Below are 26,023 nucleotides of genomic sequence, written 5' to 3' on the forward strand. Positions count from 1 at the left end.
TAATCTATATATTCCATCATTCGAATTCAAATGTCTTAAGCCTTTTATATACCAAAATAGGTATATTTAAATACAAGAGAAGTCAAAGAAAGGCAATCTGGACCAGAATTCTGATTTTTCTGGGTAGTAAAGTTTCCTTCAGAATGCTGGAGGCCAGCATAGGATTGCCAGTTCTTTATTTTGCCAAGTAAGAACATTTAAAAAAAAAAGAAAAAGAAAAAAAAGACTTAAAAAAATTAGGAAAGATAAGATGCCACAGTTTAACAGTTTTTTATTTTATTTTTTATTATTTGAGACGGAGTCTCACCCTGTCACCCAGGCTGGAGTGCAGAGGTGCGATCCCTGCTCACTGCAAACCTCTGCCTCCCAGGTTCAAGTATTTCTCTTGCCTCAGCCTCCCAGGTAACTGGGGTTACAGGCACTCACCACCACGCCTGGCTAATTTTTGTATTTTTAGTAGAGACAGGGTTTCACCATGTTGGCCAGGCTGGTCTCGAAATCCTGACCTTGTGATCCACCCTCCTCAGCCTCCCAAAGAGCTAGGATTACAGGTGTGAGCCATCACCCCCAGCCAAAAGTTCTTTAAATTTATCTTCATTTTTCTCATTGTGTGGCAGTGCTCTAAACTTCACAGCCTGGCCCCCTTAAAGGATGGCAGCCCTTCGGTGAAGCCCTTTAACTCCGCTGCAGGCCTCAGTCCTGTGTGCTCTCTGCCTGACTCCCCTGTAGCCTGTGTTGACATGGGGGTGCACTCAGGATGCCCACTGGTGGGGCCTCGGCCTGAGACTGTGTACACTGGGGAAGTAGGGTAGTGCGAGTGACTCCGCTTCTTTGGACCTGCGGTTGAGCTGGCAACAGAATGGAGGGGTCCGAGAAATGGGTGAGTGTGAATCCCCTGCAGAAATGCTCTCTGGGGGTCTGCCCTTGAATGTTAGGCGGCATGACAGGTCAAATGCAGTCCACCAGGGTCTTCACCTGGAAATTGACTACTTGTACTTTATTCTGGAAACTTAGGGCAGAGATTTTTGTTAGAAAACCCAGAATGAGCATCTTATACCGGATTTAAATGCTTAACTGTGTATTTTATTTCGCTATACTGTATTTGTACACAGTTTTCTAAGCCATGACCGATCTGCCCGTGTTTCACTTAAGAGAGAATTAAGGAAAATCATCCAGAATTCCCACTCCAAAAGCCCAAGCTCTGCAGCCCTGCAGTGTGGTTTCGCTCCATCTGGAGAGAACCTCACACAGACTCCCCTGCCAAAATGATGTAACACGATGACTCAGGGATGTGAGCGTGAGAGGAACCAACATTTAGTTCTTATACCCACATATGCTGTGTGTTGTGTGATTAGGTTTATTTAATGAACTTAATGCAAGCTGAGAGGCTTGACAAAACGTCCCCTTTGTGGACTAAAGTAGCTATCTTTCAGAGAAAGCATGCAGATTTAGTTGGTGTTAGGTTGTTTATGTTGAATAAAAATCTATTTAAAGACCTGGCTGAAGTGCATTCAGCCTTTCTCTCACTGTCTGCACTTACACTAAAGAAGAAAGATTTTATTATGCATGACAGAGATCCAGATTCTTAGAGATTGCCTCTTTCCCTCTGGTCTGTGGAATCTGCCAGAAGCCATCTGTTAATGGATCTTGGAACTGGCTGTAGAAGGCAGAGTAGGTTCCTTTGAGAACTGATAGGTCCAAATTATTCTCTATCCTTGGGTGCCAGATACATTGTTCCAAATAAGCATTAGTTTGAATTTGTAAAGAAAACAGCTTTGTACAGTAGTCATTCTACAAATAGTTTTAAGAAGCATTTTCTATTTATGTAAGACGCCATCCTGCTCGACCTTCCCCTGGGCACAAAGCTCACACCTGGTTTACCCTTTTCAGAGAGGAGGTGAGTCACGGAGGTAGCCATAATAAGTGTTAGAAAAGAGTGCCTTCTGCTTCAGCTGAGGAAAACATTTATCGTCCTCCTTTTGTCCTTTAATTCACATCTTTGACATTTGGGAAGTATTTGGAAAGCCAAAACTACAGACCAAAAATTGTGCCATTAATTGAGTGTGATTGTTAAAAAAAAAAAAAAAAACTTTCGAAACTGGGAAGCACAGCACAAGCTGAACAGAGCACTGGATTCCATAGAAAATGTTTTCCCTCCAACTCTGACAAACTCCACCCTTTGGTTTTTGGTGCCTAGTTAACAAAACAACCTGCAATTCCAACTCCATGTCAGCACTTGGGCAAAGGAATGGGCCCCTATAAATGAGGAGCTTTGTGTTTTTCACGTGCCTCCTCTCACCTCTTCAAGCCATGTGTGTGGTAGGACCTCAGCACACTTGTCGATTGGGTAAAGAATCACACGCCTGCAGTCAAATTTTCACTTTTAATTTTTTACTTAAAAAACAGCAGCCTGGGCTACATGGCAAAACCCCATCTCCACAAAAAAAATACAAAAATTAGCCTAGCGTGGTGGTGCACACCTGTGGTCCCAGCTGCTTGGGAGGCTGAGGCGGGAGGATCACTTGAGCCAGGAAGATCTAGGCTGCAGTGAGCAGTGATCGTGCCACTGTACTCCAGCCTGGGGGACAGAGTGAGACCTTGTCTCAAAAAAGAAAAACACTCCACCTTCTCCTTGGCCACCACTATCTTCCCAAGCCATGGTGTTTGTGGAAAGAGATTTTGGAGGCAGGCATACAGTCCTGCATATAAGTTTCAGCTCCACGACAGGCTGCCAGCTGTGCTTAGGCAAGCAACTTAACCTCAGTGTCTTCACTCATAAGAAGAAAAACAAAGCGGGATTTGCACTTTCTTCACATCTCACAGTATAGGCATAAATGAAGTTAAAATATCCTACATGTCTGGCATAGAAAAGACAATTTATAATTCTCTTCTCCTAATTTATCCTGTAGATCCAAAAACTGAAACACTTCATAAAAAAACCTTACCCTTTAATGATACACACTGATATACACAGATGATATAAATTTCAAAATGTAATCACATGTCCTGGGTAAAACATAATCTGGGTAAAACACAGTCCTTGTGTTTTCACAGATCCATTCTGAGTAGTAGTGAAGTTCAGTTTTTTTGCATATGAAGAAAATGTTAATAATCCACTGTTTGATCGTGGGTTTTTTTTTTTTTTTTTCCTCTTCCCTTTAAATATTCTCCTCCTCTTTTGACCAGGAACTCAAAATAGCATGGTAGCATTTCAGATGGAGGTTTGTCTGAAGCCAAGGAGTAGAGAAGGCCTCCTGGTGCAGAGATGGAGTCTGTCTCAGCCAACCAGCCATCCGCCCTGTCTTACTATTAATTTTATATACTTGCCTAGGAATGGAAAGTTCTTTTTCAGCCTTAAATATATGTTCTTAGCTCCCTTCCAGCCTCTGCCTCTTGTTCATCAGGTGGGGCTGCACAGTGCACAGGGAGGAGCACAGCCGGGAGCCAGGCAGCCCAGGTTCAAATCTGTGCCCTCGTGCTCACCAACTTGGTTACCTTAGGCAGTCTACCAGCTTCCCTGACTTCTGTTTTTTCATCTATAAAATATAGACAGTAATATCTACCTCATAATATTGTTAATGAATATACACTGCAATAAGTTAATGTAGATAAGGCCCTTAGAATATTATCTGAAATATAGCAAACACCACAAAAGTTAGTTCTTAATCTTTTCATTTGTGAAGAGGACATACACCTTTCTGTGGAATTCTTGTAGGTTTATACTTCCATGAGAGGAACTGTCCACTCACTCTGCTGGGCTCCAGCCATGCCTCTCCTTGGAGGCCCAGGACCTCCAACTGTCCCTCTGTCCTCCCCTCTCTGCTGCAGTCCGTGGTGTCATTGTTTGTTCCAGTCAAGTGCAAGGCTGTCTCCTTGTGCTTCTGTGGACAGGCTTTATTTGCTGGGTGGGAGCATGTCAACCCTGGAGTGCAAGCAAGGACAGATCTTCTTATACCTGGATGCAATTTGACATCCTCAGGCCTGGATAAGCATAGTAACATTAGGATTTTAATAGTGCCTGCTTCTGAGTTTATCAAAATATTTTACAGTTATAGTACTTAGTTTCTATTTAAATCCTTACCACACAGGTTAGATAGGAAAAGCCAGATAATATTAAATAGTAGGATGTCACAAGACAGGTCTACTAGCAGTGAGTTTGCATCCCCTTTTCCTCTTTTTTTTTTTTTTTTTTTTTGAGACGGAGCCTCGCTCTGTCCCCCAGGCTGGAGTACAGTGGCGTGATATGGGCTCACTGCAAGCTCCGCCTCCCGGGTTCACGCCATTCTCCTGCCTCAGCCTCCCGAGCAGCTGGGACTACAGGCACCCACCACCATACCTGGCTAATTTTTTGTATTTTTAGTAGAGACGGGGTTTCACCGTCTTAGCCAGAATGGTCTTGATCTCCTGATCTCGTGATCCGCCCTCCTTGGCCTCCCAAAGTGCTGGGATTACAGGCGCGAGCCACCGCGCCCAGCCACATTCTCTTTTCCTTATATGGGACGAGAATTCATTTTGAACTCTTCCCTGGTAGGTGGTAGAGTTTGGGCAGAAGACTGGCCTTATGCCCACATGACTTGATTTTAATGCTAGATTTGCCTCTCTCTGTAACCTTAACATGTTCCTTAATTTATTTTCTCACAACTCACTGAAAATGCTCAATCCAATCCCTTAGTAGAATATTATATCCAATTTTAGATAACATTGTGTAAGATACATCCTTGGAAGAAAAGCCACCATATAAAACTTAAGGTCATTATTATAAATTGGCAGTGACATCACAACCACTGTTTGTATTGAGACTTACCTCCAAGTCTATGGAAATTCTTAACTTCTTGAAAGTATTAAGTAAAATCTATGGTCTGGTCCAAACTCCAGATCTTTGGTGGAATGAGCAGAAGTGACCTGGGCATGGAAGAAGAGGGCACAGTCTGCTCAGCCGTAGTCCTAGATTTGGACCACAGTGGTGGTTAGGCCTTTTACTGGAAAGGAGTGTAAAGAAAGAAAGTTCTGTGTGTTTTTGCCATTTTCACTTTTGTAACTTCTTATGGCCCAGCAAAAAGAAACAGTAATGTGCAAATGTTTTGCTTTAAGGGGAACATAGAAATCTTACAAGCACTAAGTCCAGGGATTCCTCCTGCTGTTGCTAAGACGTGAAAGACAGCCAGCAAGAAGGCAGAGCAGAGTCAGGCCTTGTCTTAACAGCTTGGCTGTGGGAGCTATGAGCCACTTCAGAACATCTCATGCTTTTCTCTTTTTTCACCCATCTGACTTTTACTATAATAACCTTTCACTGTGGGCAGTGGTGTAAATTTGAGTCTTGGTTCTGCTGCTTCTCTGTCCTGTGGTATGATTGTAGGCAAATTACCCTGTCCTCTCGTCATCATGATGTCTTCCTTTATAAAATGGGGGTAATAGTTTCCCCGTCGCTGGGCTGCTGTGAGGCTTGGATGTGTTGGGTTTTAGACATGGAGTATTTGACAGACAGATGTCCACTGTCATTAGTACTAAAGGAAATTAAGGTCAAGAATAAGACACCGGCACAGTTGCTTATGCCTATAAACCCAGCACTTTGAGAGGCTGAGGTAGGAGGATCACTTGAGTTTGAGACCAGCCTGGGCAACATAGTGCGATGCTATCTCTACAAAAACCAAAATCAGTTAGTGACAGTGGTGCACTTCTGTAGACCCAGGTACTCAGGAGGCTGAGGTGGGAGGATCACCCAGGAGCTGGAGGCTGCAGTGAGCTATGATCCTGCCACTGCACTCCAGCCTGTGTGACAAAGCCTTCTTTTTTTTTGTTTTTTTTTTTTGCTTCAGAAAAAAAGACTGACTTAAATAGAGCAGTCTAAGACCTTTGATAATACTGTATCTCTGTAGCCTGCATGCTTTTTGAAAGCATTGTTAAAATACTTTTAGAAAGACTTCCATAAAATTGGTAAGCCTAAAGAAAAGCAAGCTCCTCTCACCAGAATAATTCACCTGGTAGACCAGTTCTCTATCTGAGGGACTGGATGGGGAAACTGTTACTGTAATCCTCTGAGATTAGTGTGTGTAGGGAGAGGCTGTGAGCAAGGACAGCTGCTCCATCCTGTGAGGAACTGTAGGAGAAATGAGAGGCTGTGTTGCTGCACACACTCATATTTCTCCTGTGTGCTGGGCACCCCTGCGTTCACTGCTTCCATTCCACACCTGCTACTCAGATGCCCTTTTTTTTTTTAACTAATCAGTCCTGAATTTCCCTATTTTTTTCCAAAAATAATTCGCATTTCTTCTTACATATACAGCATTTGATGGAGAAGAGGGAGCAGTTTCCAGCCATCAGATTTATTGAGTTGCTGTTGTGTGCCAGGCAGTGTCCTAGACTTTAGGGGGCTGAAGATGACTATATCCTCAGAGGGAAGGCACGTAGCCTGTCGGGGAGGCCAGCAAAGAAGGAACGACGTGATATGGGCTAGAAGAGAGTTCAGGGCCAAGAACTGGAACATAGATAAAGACAAGGGTAAAGGCGGGTGCAGTCAGAAGAGTTCAGATGGGAAATCTAGGGCTTCAAAGGGTTCTGGGCAGACAAGGAGGTTCTCTAAGAGGAGAGAACAGCAAAGACAGACGCTTTGCCAAGTGCATGGTGTGTTAATGTAGGTCAGTATGACTGAGGTTTTCGAAGGCAGGGACTGTCCCCATCAGCTGAGTGGTGGGGACTCGTTGCTTCCTCCCTTAGTCAAGATACCTGTAGGAAACCAGTTTTCAACAGGGTTGTAGACAGTAGTGAAATCGCCACCCTCTTTGTCCCTCGGTTGTTTGTAAACATTTCCTCTTCTGTGACAGGAACTCTGTTGACTTTTCCTAAATAATCTGCCAGTTATTTGAGGTTATTCATGACTTTTTTCCTTTTATTGAGGATCATTATCACTTCTATGACATCCCAGTATTAAAAATAGACAACATTAAGGGATATTTTTGACTTTTAATGTAAGAAAGTTTTTAGAAATGTTTAGTTGTGTACTTTGACAGGTATATGTTTCTAAGCCAAAAATTGGATTAAGTTTCCAGTAATTCCAGGCTACTTAATGGCTGTTAGATACGGTATAGGTATAGGATATTTCATTTAAGAGCGAGGACTGTTTTAAGGAACTGGTTTTACTCATGGAACTGTAGATCTGGCCACTGGGTATTTTTCTGTTGTGTTGTTAATTGTCATTCATCTACTCACTGTAAGATAGTCTTCGTTTTGGCTAAACAGATTCTTTTTTTCTTTTGTTTTTTTCCTTTCCAACTTTTATTTTAGGTTCAGGGGATACATGTGCAGGTTTGTTACATGGGTGAATTGCGTGTCATGGGGGTTTGGTGTACAGATGATTTTGTCACCCAGGCAGTGAGCATAGGACCCGATAGGTAGTTTTTCAGTCCTCTCCTTCCTCCTACCCATCACCCTCAGGTAGGCCCCAGTGTCTGTTCCCTTCTTTTTGTCTGTGAGTACTCAATGCTAAAACAGGTTCTTAGCCCTATTTACTGTCAGGTAATCTTTGCTTTGTTCTCCTATTAGAACTAATAATGTGTTTATAATTACATAGTGATAATGTTGCCACTTATTTCCTGATTTTGAATATTAATGTCCTAGCGTTTTATTTTTATTCATTAAATGTTGTGGTTACAAAATAGTCCTAGTGCAGGACTGCTAGAGTTGGGTAAGTTGTTCAAGTTGTTGGGAAAGGCAGTCTGACATATTCAAACTCCATTGTTAGCAGAGAAAACTGTAGTCAAAACAAAGATTATCTGCTCTAGCTGTTTCAGGGACTCTTAGTCAATTTGAAGCAGAGCTCAAAAGAAGTATCATCTGCCAGTTCTTTTCAATAAAGTTGCAGCCACTGCCACAAGGTTTACAAACGTTATCAGCTCCTTTAATTACATTTTTAAAACAAACTTACTTGAAGAAATTGGAAACAAAAGTAAAATAGAATATCGGGGAACCTGCCCCGATAGTCACGTAGGTTCTTTTCTATTTTCCCTAAGCATCAGCCGGTTTGAGAAATAAAGGGACAGAGTACAAAAGAGAGAAATTTTAAAGCTGGGTGTCCAGGGGAGACGTGTCGGTAGGTTCCGTGATGCCCCACAAGCCACAAAACCAGCAAGTTTGTATTAGGGATTTTCAAAAGGGGAGGGAGTGTGTGAATAGGTGTGGGTCACAGACATCAAATACTTCACAAGGTAATAGAATATCACAAGGCAAATGGAGGCAGAGCGAGATCACAAGACCACAGGACCACAGGACCGGGGCGAAATTACAATTGCTAATGAAGTTTCGGTCACCATTGTCATTGATAAAATCTTATCAGGTGACAGGGTTTTGAGAGCGACCAGTCTGACCAAAATTTATTAGGCGGGAATTTCCTCTTCCTAATAAGCCTGGGAGCGCTATGGGAGACTGGGGTCTATTCCACCCCTACAACCTCAACCATAGAAGACGGCCACGCCCAGGGGGGCCGTCTGTAGACCTACCCCCAGGCGCATATTCTCTTTCCCAGGGATGTACCTTGCTGAGAAAAAGAATTCAGTGATATTTCTCCCGTTTGCTTTTGAAAGAGGAGAATATGGCTCTTTTCCGCCCAGCTCATCGGTGGTCAGAGTTTAAGGTGATCTCTCTTGTTTCCTAAACATTGCTGTTATCCTGTTCTTTTTTCAAGGTGTCCAGATTTCATAGTTTAAACACACATGCTCTACCATTTGTGCAGTTAACGCAATTATCACATGGTCCTGAGGCGACATACATCCTCCTCAGCTTACGAGATGACAGGATTAAGAGATTAAAGTAAAGACAGGCATAGGAAATCACAAGGGTATTGATTGGAGAAGTGATAAGTGTCCATGAAATCTTCACAATTTATGTTTAGAGATTGCAGTAAAGACAGGCGTAAGAAATTATAAAAGTATTAATTTAGGGAACTAATAAATGTCCATGAAATCTTCACAATCCACGTTCTTCTGCCATGGCTTCAGCCGGTCCCTCCGTTTGGGGTCCCTGACTTCCCGCAACAATAGAATAGTAGTCATCACAGATTATGCATTTGATTAGTAAATTCCATCACAGAGTAGCATGGCAGCAGTGAAATCCTAACTCTACATTAATATGAAGACAGCATTTTGTCATTAAACTGTTCTGCTTTAAACCAGATAGCAAATATCTGCGCTATTTTATGTGTCTTGTGTAGTATCACTTGAAATTGCAGTTTCCTTGCAGCTGAGTGTTAAGCCACTCTCTTCAAGGTTCTCCATCATGCAGAGCCTGCTTCCTGGGTCAAGGCAGTGTCAGAGCTTCCTTTGACTTTGGAAAGCAAATCATTTCCAGAACTGAAAGTGAAATTGAATTAAGTAGCTTTCTTTCAGGGACATCTGAAATTATGTGTTATGTGAGAGGTTAAGAATTGACATGGAGTAGTGCTTTCTAGCTTTGTTTTCTTGCGACATTTTATATTCATGCAACTTCTCTCCTAGGGTAGGAAGGCTGCCTCCCTGGCCACACCCTGCCCCAGGGCTGTAAACATGCCTTTTGTGTGGCATTGGTGTCCACAGTGTTACTAATTATAAAAATCGGTCACGTGTCTTCCACTTACCCTCAAGAGCCTCATCTGACTGCAGCACCTCGTCAGTGTCCAGAGATGGGCAGTCAGGGGCATGGCCAGGGCCTGCTCTGCGGCCACCATACCACTCACAAACATGGGCACCTGCTGGCCCAGGGAGCTGGGATCGTCTACATCCTGGGTCCCAAGGAAGCTGTCAGGAAGTAGTTCCTGTTGAGAAGGTGCCTCTAGTTCTAAATTCAGCCAGCATCCCTTTTGTTCCCTTAGTTATGAAAATTGTGTAATAAAATATTGTTGTGAAATATTTACATTTTGTATAATTGGAAGGCATATAAGGTAGCATACACAAATGAAAACTTGGTTTTAAAAATATATCTGAAGCTTTACAGGCTAAATTGAAAAGGAAATATACATGATGGTTTGCTTAGTAATATTAAAATGAATAAAAATTAAAGTTGGGTATGTTAATTTGTGTAAGAGTAAATTTAAAAATCTTCTCACTGTTGGTAATGTTATGTTTATATTTACCTAAAATTTTCATGAGTACTGAAATTTTTAGTACAATAATTTCTAAATTCAGACGAAGGCTATTTGACTGAAGTTGATTAAGTTTGATTAAGTTTCCGGTGTTCCATATAAGAATTTTCCCCGAGAAAACATCTTTTTAAAACCACTTATTTGTTGATATAGTTATTAAATGTAATTTTAAACTGGTTTCTATGCTGAACTGTGGTAGTTATAAGTTGTGTTATGAACAGCAAATACTAGACCGATCATTCAGGATGGGACATAATATGGGCTGACCTTCCCAGTGTGGACTGAAGCGTGAGAGATGGGAGGTTATAGATACTGGTGCAGATTCTGCTTTTCCTTGGAATTAAGTGATGTCAGGTTTCATGGGGTTTTCTTTTTTTCTGGTAATGATAACAAAATACACAAATAGGATTATTTTGTATGACAAATTGCATCTTTGTTGTTTTGCTTCATGTTCATTTGTTTTATTTACAGGTGTTGACTTCAAAATCAAAACTGTAGAGCTAAGAGGAAAGAAAATTAGATTACAGATCTGGTAAGTGAGAGAGTGTGCACCCAGTAATGTGCTGTGTGTGTTTAACAGTCCATGTACTTGTCTAATAAAATGAACTGTTTGAGCTGATTTGCCTCTCCTACTTTTCTCCTCTTGCGCATTTTAAAATTAAATGGACAGTGTTTCCATCAAGAGAGAGAATTTAGATAAGGCTGTTATGTTATATGCCACTTGCACATGGGAGCAGTTGTGGACAGAACAATGTTACTTTACTGGTAGCTAGTTTGGAACCTTTTTGCCTCTATTTTCAGATCATTTGCGTGATACCAAAACTCACCACTAAAATGATTGCTCAAGTGTTTGTCTTCATGTCTTTATTTTGTATGATAGTATTCAAAGAAAGCCCAATATGTTCATAACCAGATTTGCACAATCTGAAGGCAGGTCCCCTGCAGACAGTTCCAGAGCTTCTTGGTGGCACAGTGTGACTATTACTGCGGGTGGGCATACTCCTTCCGGCTGTACTGCTGATTCCACGGGACGTGAGCCCCCACTAATGCCTACTAGAAATGAATCCAGGCCCCTTTCTCAGATCACAACTGGAATGAGAGACTCAACCAGCTGTGTTACAACTGCACTCAGCACTAAGAGCTTTCTGTTAGCTATTAACCTGTTAACAGCCCGCAGGTGCTAGCGACCTATCTGTGGAAGAAGGGATAAGATCTGGTCTGGTGGTCTGGCGGTGGCTTAAAAGTAGCCCGATTGAGGTGCTCTGAGAATGCCATTTTGTTTTGAATGCTACAGCTGCGGTGTACTCAGCTTACTAACTCCTCTTGGCAGGTCACCCTCAGCTCTGATTGTTTGTCCACCATGTGTGTGTTTGCTTTCATCTGCGTTAATTGCTGCTTCATCTGTGGCATCATCGGTCACCTAATGCTTGAATGTTAGTGCCATGTCTTCATTCTTCATCCGTGTCCCTGTCTGGGCCGCAGCTGCAGCCAAGCCGCAGTGCCTGCCTTCTGGAAGTGTCTGAGGTAATATCTTCATTTGGTCACCCTTCACTGTATAACACACTTCAAAGATTTTTTGATTTGGGTTTTTGTTTGTTTTCTTTTCTGTTGTGCGTTTGGTCTGCATATTTTCGTTTTTGGCTTGATTATGAAACATTAAGCCTTGTCCAAATACTTGAATAAACAACAAATAGATGTTTCTTCCTGTGCTAGTCCCGCAGACTTTTTGTGCATTGCTGCCCAGCTTTTAAACGCTGGAAATGGCAACAAAGTGTTTTGCACACAAGCTGCTATATCTAATTATAAGTTCTATAAGGTAAAGACCATCTTCAGAAGGATTTGGGATATGCCTCTCTCTGTTCCTAGTACCTGTGTGAGGTACTTTCTGATGAGAATATTGCCCCACAAAAGTGATGTAAACATTATTAGAATGTGTGATGCCTGCCTTAGTGGGTGACAGCCATGCCTGATGACTGTGGCACATGTCTTCATTAATGCATTAATACTTCCTTCTTCATCTTTGGCGGCAGTATTCTGGTTTACAAAGTATGTCCAAATGTCCTGGTTCCTCTCTGGAGCTCTGCCCACTAAGTCTGTGCTGGTGACATTGGGCACTCCTGGAATCTGACTACCATGTCCTTGACTGTGAGCTAAGAGGGCCCTACCTGATGGAATCCCCCCCGGGGAGAAAGTGAGATACTGTGGTTCTGCGAAGAGCAGTGGGCACTCAGAAACCATTTTTCTCTTGTATATACAAGCATTCTCCAAATGACCCCTCTCCCTCTCCTGATTCTCCCTTGGCTCTTTACTATTTTTTCATTCTCTAAACCTGTGCAGCTGTACAGCATGGGCAAAGAGCGTAACTAAGGGAGGAAGAATGAAATGGATTGGACTTATGGAATGGTTGATTGCAAGTTTTCTACATGGAATATTCCAGTGACTCTTTTCCTGCAGGGTTGTCTTTTCCTGCAGGAAGGTTTTGAACAGTGACTCATACATCTACTACAGGCCAGCCATTTTGTTGATCACCTAATACTCAAAATAAGATTTTTATCTTCTGAAATATTTTATTTAAAAGATGAAAACCTTTTTCTTCATTATTGCTATGCAGCAGATAAAAAGGAAGTGTTAGAATCATGATCGTAATTTGTATTACTGTTTTAAAGTAATGGGTGGCTTCTTTAGGAGTGAGGCGCAGCCCTTGTGCTGCTGTTGGCGTAATCTGCTTTGCTGTGGGCGTGTTGTCGTCGTTTCACTCTCATCCATTGAGGGCATAGAAGGCGCCTGTGTAGCTGGAAACGGTCCCTCAAGGAGGCTCAGTGGATTGTGCTATGCTAATAATAGATAGCTCTGCTCCGATTTTCTAGACTGGCATGAAAGCATTGCCATTCGGTTTTCATAGGAGGATCTTGTTGGAAGAAGTGCATAATTTACTATAGATTCCTAAAAGCTAAAAGTACCAAAAGCTACAGGTGTCTGTTACATTTCTATGTCACGTTTTATGTCATTGCCGCATATTTCAGTTCGTTGATTACCTGTGGTCAGAAAAAGGACCATTTTTCTCTTCTCTATACTTTAAAGTATTTCTACATGAATGTTAGAACTTTATGTAAGTAGCTAAAATAAAACGTGTTGACTAGGATGTAGTTTGATGAATTTATATCCAAATGGTGTCCTGGAAATTATTTACAATGAACTTGGAGTTGTGTTGAAATGGACTTGAAGCCATGAAATTTGCCTCTTACCTTTAGGCAAACACAGAATTGAAATGCCTCATATAAGGGCCCTTTGTTCTGCCTGTCGGACCAGTCAACTGTTAGGGGATTTTGTTTTAACCAGCCTTCTTAGGTCGGCATCATTCCTTTTGTTCTCTGCTTGGAAGAGGGGGAATATTTCATACCTTAAATTGGTGTATGCCCTGAAAATTAGTAATTAAATAATTTAAGTGGCTATATTAAATACAGCAAATAAGAGGCTTTGAATTCTCCAAGCATTGTTGTTGTATTACCAAACTGGGAAAACAGAATTGCAGAAATTTTTCAATTTGCACAAAAAGCAGATAGAAAAATCAGAATAAGGTGGCATGCTAACTGTAGTAAACGATGATTGAGCTGACGTTAATAACTTGCAAACCTCTAGAAATCCACACCTTATCATTACAGTGAAAACTCAAGTTTATGGAGAAAAAGAGGGAAATATTAGGATTCTACCTTTTCATAGAAAGGTGAAAGCGTGTTCAGTGCATTGATGTAATCTAATTTTTGGAAAGTAGAGATTTGTGTGGGATTTTTATGGTGCTGACACATAGTAGATATTTAAGAAATACTTGCTGAATGGAATCAACATTTCGTTTATTATTCTTTGGCTGTACATGATAGCAGATAATTTAGTATGTAAGGGAAATAAATCAAGCAAAGGCACTTCTGAGAGGAATAGAAAATAAAAGCTTTCTCAGCCCAAATATTTTGGGAGTGTGGAATCGTCTGTCAAAGAAACATGCTTTTCTACCCCCAGCCTTCAGAGCCAGGCCCAAACAGTGGCATTTAAGGAATGGGCTTAAATGGGGAGTGCTGAACTAGTTCACGTTTCCTCATTGGGATTTTTGTCAACTAAACCAATTTGCTCATTTGCGTTAGAATGATTGCCTCAGGTTTTGAATTTTGAGGTTGCTATCCTCTTTCTTTACATTGGACTTAAAGTCAGTAGAGGCAGCTAGCTTCTTAATGGTGAACTTCTTAATGTTTCTAAGATTCCTAAGTATGCTATTGATGCAAAAACATTTTAAGCTACATCAAAATTGCCTTTTACTATCCCTGTTCTTTGATTGTTTTTATTAAAACTCCTATTATCTGTAATTTCTCTGGTTTTGTGCCTCCACTTTCTGGATTCTTAAGTCATTGAATGTGTATAGAAGTGCATGTGAGTTGACTTATACTGAAAACCAGATTAAAATTACCTAGAATAAAAGTTTATTAAAGTATGTAATTCCCTAAAATGCTTATTGAAGATCTTAAATCTGATTGTTATTTAAATTTGTGGTTCAGCTGTATTGTGTTAACTACTGATTTCAGAGTAGAAAAATGCTTATTATTTTTAACTTTTTAAAGAAATGAGGAATGTTTTGTAACACTACTCAGATAGCACAGAATATTTTTCAACATTAAAAATGTTTGATGGAATCCTAATTTAGACAAGCCATAACTTGTGAGGATGGTAAACCATCCTCTGAAAGATTTAACTCTTTTTTGGTTTGGAAGTAGTAAAGTATACCCCTAAATGCCTAGGATTAGAGAAATAATTTTATTCATTGACTCTTTATGGAAACCAAATGGTATCTAACTCTGTTCCTTCTCAGCTGCCTTGAAGGTGACTATTAGTGTGGTCTTTAAGTTGCTTTTAGAAATCCTGAAGAATTCAGTCTTCATCTATCATATTCTTCAGATTTCCTTTTTTTTTTCTTTTGGCAGTTCTGAGGCCAAAAAATGAAGTTTCTTTGCCTTGCCTGACATGGCATCAGCTTTATAATTTTTAAACATATTACCAGTGCATGTCTGCTGATGGTGTACTGCAGGACCTGGGTAGACAGAAACATACCCACCTCTGCCCTCCTCACCTTCCATTCAGGGCAGCAGGGGATCCTCATATCCTCTGAGGCAAAGCAAATGGCTTCGCTTTATGTGGAAATGAATTTGCTAGTGAGCTTTTCTGCTTGTTTGACAATAAGGCATCACTGATGTGAACTAATTTGGTGGCAGGTCTCCTCTGAAGGAAGCCATAAATTATAGCAACATGGCCAAGGGGCGTTTTTAGGGACCCAGTCCCACAGGTGCCTAAGGGAAGTGTTCTCCTCCCCTTTCAGGAACTCCCTGCTGTGCGGTGAGAGGCTCTGATGGCTTTGCATGGAACAGCCTGTTGCCCCCCAGCTTACTCCACTGTGGCACACTTGGTTGGGTTTCTTTGGGTAAAGCTAAATCATAGATGGTCTTTAAAGAAATCACTTTGCAAGTGTTAGTCCTTCCTGATCGGAAGCTTTCTCCATTGAGCCTTATTGGAATTAGAAATTTGCAGTGGTTCTCAAACAGTTTCTAGGCTTATCATAATACAAGATATAAACCAAAAAGTATCTGAGACAGGTCTCAATCAGTTTAGAGAGTTTATTTTGCCAGGGCTAAGGACACACCTATGACACAGCATCAGGTGGTCCTGACAACCTGTGCCCAAAGTGGTCAAGAGTACAGCTTGCTTTTGTACATTTTAGGGAGACATAATACATCAATCAATACATGTAAGATTTACACTGGTTTGATCTGGACAGGTGAGACAGCTCAAAGGGGCTGGGGCTTCTAGGTCATAGGTAGATTTAAACATATTCTGATTGGCAGTTGGTTCAAAGAGTTATTATCTATAGAAAGGAATGTCTGGGTTACTATAAGGGGTTGTGGAGACCTAGGTTTTATCATGTAGATGAAGCCTCTAAGTAGCTGGCTTCAGAGAGAAGAGACTAAATGTTTCTTACCAGACTTAACGTATGTGTTCATGTTCATGCTGGAGGGTAGAGTGAGGAATGTCTGACCCCCACTGCCCATCATGGCCAGCACCAGCCTTTCAGGTTAAATTTTAGAGTGCCCTGACTGAGGGGGAGGTCCATTCAGATGGTTGTGGGAGGCCTTCAAATTTTATATTTGGTTTAAAAAGGAGAAACAGGGCTCAGCTGGCATCCGTACTGATTGATGTGCTTACCTTCTTCATGTGGATGTGGCCTGTGTCAGCCTGGAGAAAAAAGAATGCTTTTAGATTTCAAATGAGCACTCTGGTAATAATGAACTTCACTGTGTTTGCAAACCTATCTGGTATCTCTCCTCCCTTTTTCTTTGACCACCTGTTCTGTCTAGGGTTAAGGAAATAACAAAGCCAATTCTGTTTTTTTTGTTTTTTGTTTTTTGTTTTTGAGATGGAGTCTTGCTCTCTGTCCCCTAGGCTGGAGTGCAGTGGCACTTTCGCAGTTAACTGCAACCTCCGTCTCCCGGGCTCAAGCAATTCTCCTGTCTCAGCCTCCTGAGTAGCTGGGATTACAGGCACCTGCCATCATGCCCAGCTAAGTTTTATATTTTTAGTAGAGAAGGGGTTTCACCATGTTGGCCAGGCTGGTCTTGAACTCCTGGCCCCAGGTGACTTGCCCACCTCAGCTTCACAAATTGCTGGGATTACAGGCGTGAGCCACTGCCCCGGCCTAACAAGGCTAATTCTACGGCAGTTTTCATCAGTGGGGGACTATTGGTCATCTTTTCAACAAAACCAGATTATTAATGATCCGTGTCAGTTAAAGGAGGGTTGTAGACTTAAATAGTGTCAATTGTTCTACATTTTCATGTTGTTGATAACTGCCTACCGTAGAGCTGTTACAGCTTCCACCATTTTACACAGGAGGAAACAGAGCTCAGCTCAGAGAGGTTGAGTTTTCCAAGAAGCCAAGTCATGGGACCAAGAATAGTGCCTGGGTGCCATGGCATTCTGCCCACTCCTGCCCTGCTGGCAGCAGAGCGACTCAGATGCGGCCGTCGTGCAAGCCAGGGAGCCTTTGAGCCAGTGCTGCTGAGAAAATTGGGAAAGAGCAGCCCACTGCCTAGTTCCCGGCACATCTTCACTGTTCCTCAGGCTCCCTCCATGTCCATTTCCCTCTGAGTGTAGTAGATTGGGGACTCAGAACCTTTGAGAACAGAAGTTACGGTTTGGTAAGGGGAAGAAATATGGTCAAGTGCACATCCATAATTTAGAGTATTACATTTCCTTGTACCCTTATGATTTATTCTAGAAGGTCAGCACATTGATTACAAAGCTAATGTTGGCTAACATTAATCCTTCAGATATGAGGTAAGAAATAAAAAATTACTTTTATGCTTCATTTCTGCACAAAGTTTCACTCTGGGAAGATATTTCATTTGAAAAAAAAAATTAAAAGTTTTGCTCTGTACAGATTTTCAGATCTTTTTTGCTATGAAAATTCTTGTTTTCTAATTTTCAAAATCTTGGTTTGAAAGTAATTGGAGGCTGGGCTGGTAGCTTACACCTATAATTCCAGCACTTTGGGAGGCCAAGGCAGGTGGATCACATGAGCTCAGGAGTTTGAGACCAGCCTGGCCAACATGGTGAAACCCCGTCTCTACTAAAAATACAATATTAGCCAGGCATGGTGGCGCATGCCTGTAATCCCAGCTTCTCGGGAGGCTGAGGCAGGAGAATCGCTTGAACTCGGGAGGCAGACGTTGCAATGAGCCAAGATTGTGTCATTGATTGCACTCCATCCTGGGTGACAGAGCTAGACTCCATCTCCAAAAAAAAAAAAGGTAATTGGGACTTACCGATGTTTTTGTTTGAGTGTAACTTGTTCAAAAAAGCTACTGTGACTGACAGTAGTGGCTGTGCACAGATGTCAGTGCAGACTTGAGGAGCTCCCAGTGGCCGGACCCAGACAGAGGCGTTCTCAAGAGCTGGCCCTGCTTGTCTCCACAGACTCAGTGCTGCTGGCCTGACTGTGCCTGCTAGGGTTGTAACTGTGGATCTTCTTTTCTCATCTGAAGTGGTCATCGTAAGCTGCCACATGTGCCCCACGCCTGCCCCCAGCACTCTAGGTGGTGGTTAGTGAGTGAGAAATGAATTCTTTGTGGCTTGGAGGGCATTCATTTTCACAGTCCTAGGATGCCCACCATTTATTGTGTGTGTGAACGTGGAGTGGGTCATGCATGTGTATCAAGTGTGTGTTTCTTGTGTGGCATTGTTGCTCTTGGGTATGACAAATGGTTTTGTAAATCACCTACAATGTGAATTCTTAGGGATTGATTGTTTGGAAATTCTGTATTTTAAAAACTTTTCCCCCATTTTATTTTAGAAAAACATCATATATTTTGATGTCATATTAGCATTCCTGTTGCTGATTTTCTGTCTTGAGGGAAAAAGTTATTCAGGAGAGTATGTTGATCTTGGTTCATAATCCATCTCCATTCATCTAATTTAGTTGTTAAATACAAAGGTATTTTCTATGTCATAGTTTTAGTCAACCTAAATTTTTCCTACTTTCTTTAACTGTGGTCATCAGGTCAAAGAGAAACAGGGGTAACTCTCGTTCTTTTTTCACGAAAAAACTGCAGCATAACCTATGTTTGCATTGGAATGTGGTGGTGCTCACTTTGGGCATTGTTTGGGAACTGACTTTGGCTGCTTTTTCTTAGGGACACAGCAGGTCAGGAGAGATTCAACAGCATTACCTCAGCTTATTACAGAAGTGCCAAGGGGATCATATTAGTATATGATATCACTAAGAAGGAGACGTTTGATGATTTGCCGAAATGGATGAAGATGATTGATAAGGTAAATGTTGCATTTTTCTGTCCAATGTGAACTCTCTGCTTGTGAGTCTTAATCGTTATTAAAAGAAGGAGGGGAAACACATGGATTGAGCATGTTTTCATACAGACTAAACATCATTTAGCCCATATTATAGCCTTCGGGATAGGGATATAGTCCTGTATTGTGGATGAAGCAAAGAAGAATTAAATTTATCCAGAATCAGGATTTTTCTTCTGGCAGCATGGACTGTCTCGACTACATAGGCCAAACATGCTCATTCCACTACATCCAGCTGCTTTCATGGACTAGATATAAGACATTTCATTGCTGCGGAAAGGTCACTTGGACACTTACCTCATGCACGTCCACTGAGTGACAACCTTGAGGAGATGGCCTTCTCCACGGTGCCTGCGGATATCCCACGCGCCTCTGTCACCCACTGGACATCTGTCCTCGCAATTATAGATGCCCTTTAGCTCCTCATTTTGAACAAGAGGAGCTCGAGTTCTCCTTTGGCTTGTGATTGAATCATACAGATAGCCTGTGTCCCTGTGGTTAATGTAAACCGTGGGTTCTCCTCTAAGAAACATGTTCCCAAATACACATTTAGAAGGCAGAGCAGTTGGGAGTGGGATGTGATGATATACCATTGACCACGTTTTGAGTTTTCTTCCCGTCGTGCAGTAATTTCATGTTTAGTTCATTTGCATAACAAGCATATGCAATATAAATTGGATTTTATCTACACATTCCATTTAAACCTGTCTGCTAGATAACGTTGGAGAATGTTTGTTTGCCAGCCTTACCAAGCATGCCATTGATGATGTATACCTCTTTAAAATGTGTTAGGATTGGTGGCTGGGCATGGTGACTCACACCTGTAATCCCAGCACTTTGGGAGGCCAAAGCAAGAGGATCACTTGAACCCAGGAGGTCAAGACCAGCCTGGGCAACATAGTGGGAGTCCATCTCTCTCTTTTTTTTTTTTTAATTAAAAAAAAGTTGTTAGGATCAGGGTTGCAAGGTTGGATCAGACCTGAGGCGGGGCCCCTGCCCCAGCCTGCTCTGCACTGGGCATCAGTCATACCAGGCCCTCCATTGGCACATCAGTGGATACTGATGTCCCCTGATATGGAAGTCACAGAGTACAATCCTGTGGAAATTAGAAGCGGACAGTCCTCATAGTCTAAAACTTTTAGAACTAATAGAATGAGGCCGGGCGCGGTGGCTCACGCTTGTAATCCCAGCACTTTGGGAGGCCGAGGTGGGTGGATCACGAGGTCAGGAGATCAAGACCACGGTGAAACCCTATCTCTACTAAAAATACAAAAAAATTAGCCGGGCGTGGTGGCGGGCGCCTGTAGTCCCAGCTACTCGGAGAGGCTGAGGCAGGAGAATGGCGTGAACCCGGGAGGCGGAGCTTGCAGTGAGCTGAGATCGCGCCACTGCACTCCAGCCTGGGTGACAGGGCGAGACTCCATCTCAAAAAAAAAAAAAAAAAAAAAAAAAAAACTAATAGAATGAATACAAAACCAAAAGAAATGGCCTAAATCCTACCCCATTTGGTACTTGAGTTTGTGAGTCTGTGCCCAGGTCTTGAGGTCTGATGCTGTCTTCCTTTTGTCATCAACTGCTGCTTTTCACCGTACTTGAGTGAGAGCATCATTTCCTGAGTGCGGGGCCCATTGCCCCAGCCCTGCAGCGGGTGCTGTCAGTGTTACCCACACCTCCCTGATAAGGGGCCGGCTCTCCTCACCTGGCTGCATGACTGGCCCACGGCCACACCATTCAGGTTCCTTTTGTTGCAATCTGTTTCAAATAACTTTTTAGAACAACAAGTTAGTTGCTCAAGAGATTGTAACCTCATTTTTAAAGAGAGAAATCTTATTGTGCCTATTATGTATTTTTAAACTTAGAAATGTAGCTTACCTTTTTTCCTGGTTATAAAATTAATGATACCTTCATGATAGAAATTTGGAAAATGCAGAAAAGCACAAAAGTAAATAAAAAATCTGTTCCTCTGGCATCCTGAAAAGCCAAATTGGCTTCACTGTATTTAGCTTTACTTCTTGCTTATTTTGTGAATATTCTGTCGCAGAGTCTTTCTGTGTCATTCCGTGTTCTTCTGAAGCGTACGTTTTTTTAAATGCCTGTGTTTTTAAAATAACTTGATTCTTCAGCCATTTTGTTTGACTTGTAGGTTTTATTCAGTTGATAACCATTTTGAGTATAGAGCTTTGCCTGTATGTTGAATCATTTCCTTAGGAAGGGGTCTTGAGAATTGTTGGGTCAACAGCCAGGAACATTATGGTTCTTAATTCCTGTGCCCTGGTTGCTTTCTAAGACGCAGTGAGCCCTGCCTCGCACCCCTGCCCAGTCCTGCCTGGGACTCAAAGAGTGGAAGTGAATGGACAAATGTAAATTAGCGAAAAATACTGTATCGGTTTATATTTCCGCTGTCAGTATATGGCGATGCCCATCTTTGAACTGTGGCTTCTTTTAAAATTCCACAGTATGCTTCAGAGGATGCAGAGCTTCTCTTAGTTGGAAATAAGTTGGACTGTGAAACGGACAGAGAAATCACCAGGCAGCAGGGGGAAAAGGTGAGAGGGCGCGGGAGGCACGGTTGCCACACACTGTGCTTAGCACTTGAGGTACTGTTTCTTTTAATAAATTACTTATTTTTAAAATTACGAAGAAATTATCAATACAGTGATAACTCAGTCACATCCTCCTAATTTGTTTGCACCTTTTTGACTTCCTGCTCCTTTAAATTCATTCTGAAATGGAGGGAGAAAAAAACACATTAGTGTATACAGCATTATTACCTAACCTGACATTTTATACAGAGAAACATATTTTAAGCCATAAAGCTGCTTTTATAATTTACTTTAACGTACTTTAAACTTCCTTGGTTTTTGCTAAGGATTGAATCATGGAGAAATGATGCTATTCACATTTTAAATGTCAGATATGTTACACTTTTAGAAACTTAGGCAACTGATTTGACTGGAAGGTCCTGGCATCACCTTAAGGATTTTTATTGTCTTTTGTTTTGCTAGTTGCTTATAACGTAAGAATTTGCTACACTTGTGAACTTTATATTTGAGCATCAGTGGGACTTTCTGCCCCTTAATCCCAGCCCTTCCCTTGAAGCTGAGCCCAGAGGCCTCATGCTCGCACGCTGGTCTGTGTGGCCCCACACAGAGGAAATAGGTGTGTGTTTCTTCTCAGTTTGCACAGCAAATCACTGGGATGCGGTTCTGTGAAGCAAGTGCCAAGGATAACTTCAATGTGGACGAGATATTTCTGAAACTTGTCGATGACATTCTGAAAAAGGTAAAAAAAAGAATCTACATTATGAAAGTATATCATCTGAAACCTGTTGTTTCCTTTATTGCTTTTTTATTGAGAATTTTGTATTTAGAAACCAAAATACAGTAGTCGTGCTCAGGGGCAAGAACCAGGTATGGTTGTTAACTCGGCCACAGGCACCCGGCCTGCTGTAGCTGTTTCCCACCCAGGGGCTTCTGGTGTTCTTGGGGTTGGTATATGGCATACTCGCTTCCCCTTAAGATACGGCAGGGTAGACTTAGCAGGGTCTTAGCAATGTGCTGTGTTTATTTGACATTCAGTTGGAGACCTAGCCAAGTCTGCAGGTGTCTTAGCGGAATAGAGAGCCCCGTGGTGCTGCACTTGCATCCCTTCCTGTTCTGCTCCCTGGTGGGAGCCACTTCCTTACAGAGACCTTTCCATGACGCTGAGTTGCAAGAAAATTGCTAGACAGCTTCATTGAGCAGCAGCAATTTCTTCAGGCATCTTTAGGCTTACATTCAAAAATTGTTAATAAGAACTGAAGTTTATGTTATTAAGTGAAATTTGCTCAGTTCAAACGTAATTCAGAAGCTTCTAATAAGGTAATTGTTTAGGCTGGGTATGGTAGCTCACACCTATAATCCCAGCACTTTGGAAGGTCAAGGTGGGAGGATCACTTGAGGCCAGGAGTTCAAGACCAGACTGGGCAACATATTCTGAGACCCCACCTCTACAAAAAAAATTTAAAAATTAGCAAAATATAGTGGCATGTACCTGGTTGTAGTAGTCCCAGCTACCCAGGCTGATGCAAGAGGATTGCTTGAGCCCAGGAATTTGAGGAATTTGATACAGTGAGCTATGATCGTATCGGCACTCCAGCCTGGGGGACAGAATGAGACACTGTCTCTATTTAAAAAAAAAAAAAAAGTTTATATAATTGCCAAGGTAGGTTATGTCTGTCTTTAGTAAGTATACAACTCCTTGGAATGCAGACCATTTAAAAAATTTATTAATGTATTTTTATTTTACCTGGTTCTATGAAAATGTATGTTTATGAGGTTGATCTGGTCTCTTCTACCATAGGGTATTAAGTAGGCTGGGCATTGTTCATGTTGTGATATGAAGTGTCTTGAACATGGCTTTTTTTTCGGCTTAATATTTTAAAGTCTAATTGGTCTTTAATGATCAGAGGACTTTCAATAATAATACTTTGTTTCTTTATGTAATTGTATAATTTAGAAAGCATTTACAGTTGACCCTTGAACAACAAGGGAGCTAGAGGTGCTGACCCCCTAAACAGTCAGAAATCTGAGTATAACTTGACTCCCTAAAAACTTAATGACTAAAAGCCTATCATTGACTGGAAGCCCTACTGATAACATAAGCAGTCACTTAACACATAGACTGTATGTTATATGTATTTTATACCATGTTCTTAAAGTAAGCTAGAGAAAAGAAAATGTTATTAAGAAAATCATAAGGAAGAGAAAATATATTTACTATTCATTAGTGGAAGTGGATCATCATAAAGGTCTTCATCTGTGTCATCTTCACATTGAGTAGGCTGAGGAGGAGGAGGAGGAGGAGGGGTTGGTCTTGCTGTCTCTTCCGGGTGGCAGAGGCAGAGGAGAAGGTGAGTGGGGAGGCAGGAGAGGCAGGTGAAACTTGTACTGAAAAGCAGCCATGTATAAGTGGACCTGTGCAGTTGAAACCCATGTTCAAGGGTCAGCTGTATGTGTACCTTGCAAGGTTAAAATGGATTTGTCTTTTTTGTTTATCCTTTAGATGCCTCTGGATATTTTAAGGAACGAGTTGTCCAATAGTATCCTGTCGCTACAACCAGAGCCCGAGATACCACCAGAACTGCCTCCACCAAGACCACATGTCCGATGCTGTTGACTTCCTACTTTGGAGACAAAGTGGAAACGATTCCTGGAAAGGGGAAAAAAACGTTCTATTCTGCACTACAATCATTTTGACAATTTCCTTTCGCACTTTGTAATCCAAGTCAGAGCTATACACTAACTTGTAAATATGCATATATGCAATCCTGGGTAAGTTTTGGTTATAAGTTACCTATTTCCCTCCAAATTATTATATTTCATTCATTACCCCAGTGTCTAGTGTACATACACTGGGAAACCTAGTACTTCTAATATGAAGAATGGGAGAAATGAAAGGTATAATGTTTCTTGAAATAAATAATATAATTGTCCTTATTAATTATATTATGAGGACAGAAGATATTCTGATAAGAAGAGAGAATGTGGTGCTTTGCTTACTGTTTTAAAGAAAATTTGTAAAACTAAAGACTTTTTGAAAAAAAGCTATCTTAAGTGCTTTTTCTTTATTTACAAGACATTTCCCCCAGTGGTAGCATCTGAAGTATTGGAGTGTTTCTGCCACGAAGCAAAGCTCCATTCATGGCCGTCATTGAAGGTTATTTATTAATGTTACATAATGGTAGAATATTACTAGTTAGAGGGTTGGATTTGACTTGGTCCTAAGGCCGCAGAATCTCTCTCATGGCTTCCTAAGGGACGTACCTTTATGCTTTTAAGAACTACAAAGATTGAATAAAGAAAGAAATGTTTTTGAAACTATAGAAAAAGATTTTAAAACACGCTGCTGTCCTAAACAAATCCTGTTTAAAGGAATTTTAAAGAGATGCATTTTACTATATCAAAGAACATATGTGTATTTGCCTAAACACTCTGTACCTTTGTAATGATAAAACTTCCCCCTTTACGGTGAAGCTTATTCCGATTAAGCCTGGACTGTGTTCTTTTTTTTTTTTTTTTTTTTTTTTTTTGGTCTGATAATGAATTTGTGAACTCTATCTTTGGTATATCTTTTATTAAACTGCACTGTTTTGTTTAGTCAAGGTAAATAAGTAATTATGTATTTGAATAACTTGGTGTGTCTTGAGTGTTGTGGTATGAAAAGCATTGTGGTCTTTCTACACTAATGAAGTGCAAATAAAATTTTGTATTTATGAATGAAGTTGAGTTGCCATATTTATTTATCCAATTATAAATTGTATATATGACAGTATTCTCCATGAGCTCCGCAGCTTAATCCTTTTGAGTGTTTAGACAGGAAAAGCATAGTCCTCCACTGTGGAAAAGAGTTTGATGGTTTCTCAAAGGGCTGAACATAGAGCTACCATATGGTCCAGCAATTTGACTTCTAGGTTTATATCCAAAAGATCGAAAGCAGAGACTCAAACAGGTGCTTGTACACCAGTGCCCACGGCAGCATTGTTCACAAGAGCCGAAAGGTGGAAACTGCCCCAATGTCCATCAGCAAAATAATGGATAAACAAAATGTGTGTTCTACAAACAATGGGATCTTTATCCTTAAAAAGGAAGGAAATCCTGTCACATGCGCAGCGCGGATGAACCTTGAAGACATTATGCCGAGTGAAATAAGCAGGCCCAGAAGGACTGATACTGCCTGATTCCACTTACATGGGGTATATGGAGCACCCAGATTCATAGAGACGACGTAGAACGGTGGTTCCCAGGAGGGCAGGAGAGGGGATGAGGCATTGTTTCTGGGTGCAGAGTTTCAACTGGGGAAGATGGACGGTGGCGATGGCAGCACAGCAGTGTGCAGAGACTTTAGTGCCACTGAACTGTAGCAAACTGGATTGTCGTGTCCTCCAGAAAAGATTTTTAGTTCGTGTATATGCCTTTATCAGCCACAGTTGATCACGACTGCTGGTGATTTACCTACCCTCACCTCCCAGCCTGC

General features: G+C 41.4%; 1 protein-coding gene across 1 annotated transcript in view; it reads left to right on the forward strand.

Annotated features, from left to right (window-relative positions):
- The window catches only part of RAB12 (RAB12, member RAS oncogene family), a 30,419-nt gene extending 5,149 nt beyond the window's left edge, over positions 1 to 25,270 (forward strand). The window contains exons 2-6 of the mRNA XM_032152789.1: positions 10,580 to 10,640; positions 18,835 to 18,973; positions 21,466 to 21,555; positions 22,187 to 22,291; positions 24,053 to 25,270. Of these exons, the coding sequence (XP_032008680.1) occupies positions 10,580 to 10,640; positions 18,835 to 18,973; positions 21,466 to 21,555; positions 22,187 to 22,291; positions 24,053 to 24,166 (509 nt within the window). The 3' untranslated portion in view covers positions 24,167 to 25,270. The remainder of the gene's footprint in view (positions 1 to 10,579; positions 10,641 to 18,834; positions 18,974 to 21,465; positions 21,556 to 22,186; positions 22,292 to 24,052) is intronic.
- Positions 25,271 to 26,023: the final 753 nt, after the last annotated feature.

Source organism: Hylobates moloch, unplaced genomic scaffold (assembly GCF_009828535.3).
Source record: "Hylobates moloch isolate HMO894 unplaced genomic scaffold, HMol_V3 SCAFFOLD_5, whole genome shotgun sequence".
Lineage (NCBI taxonomy): Eukaryota > Metazoa > Chordata > Mammalia > Primates > Hylobatidae > Hylobates > Hylobates moloch.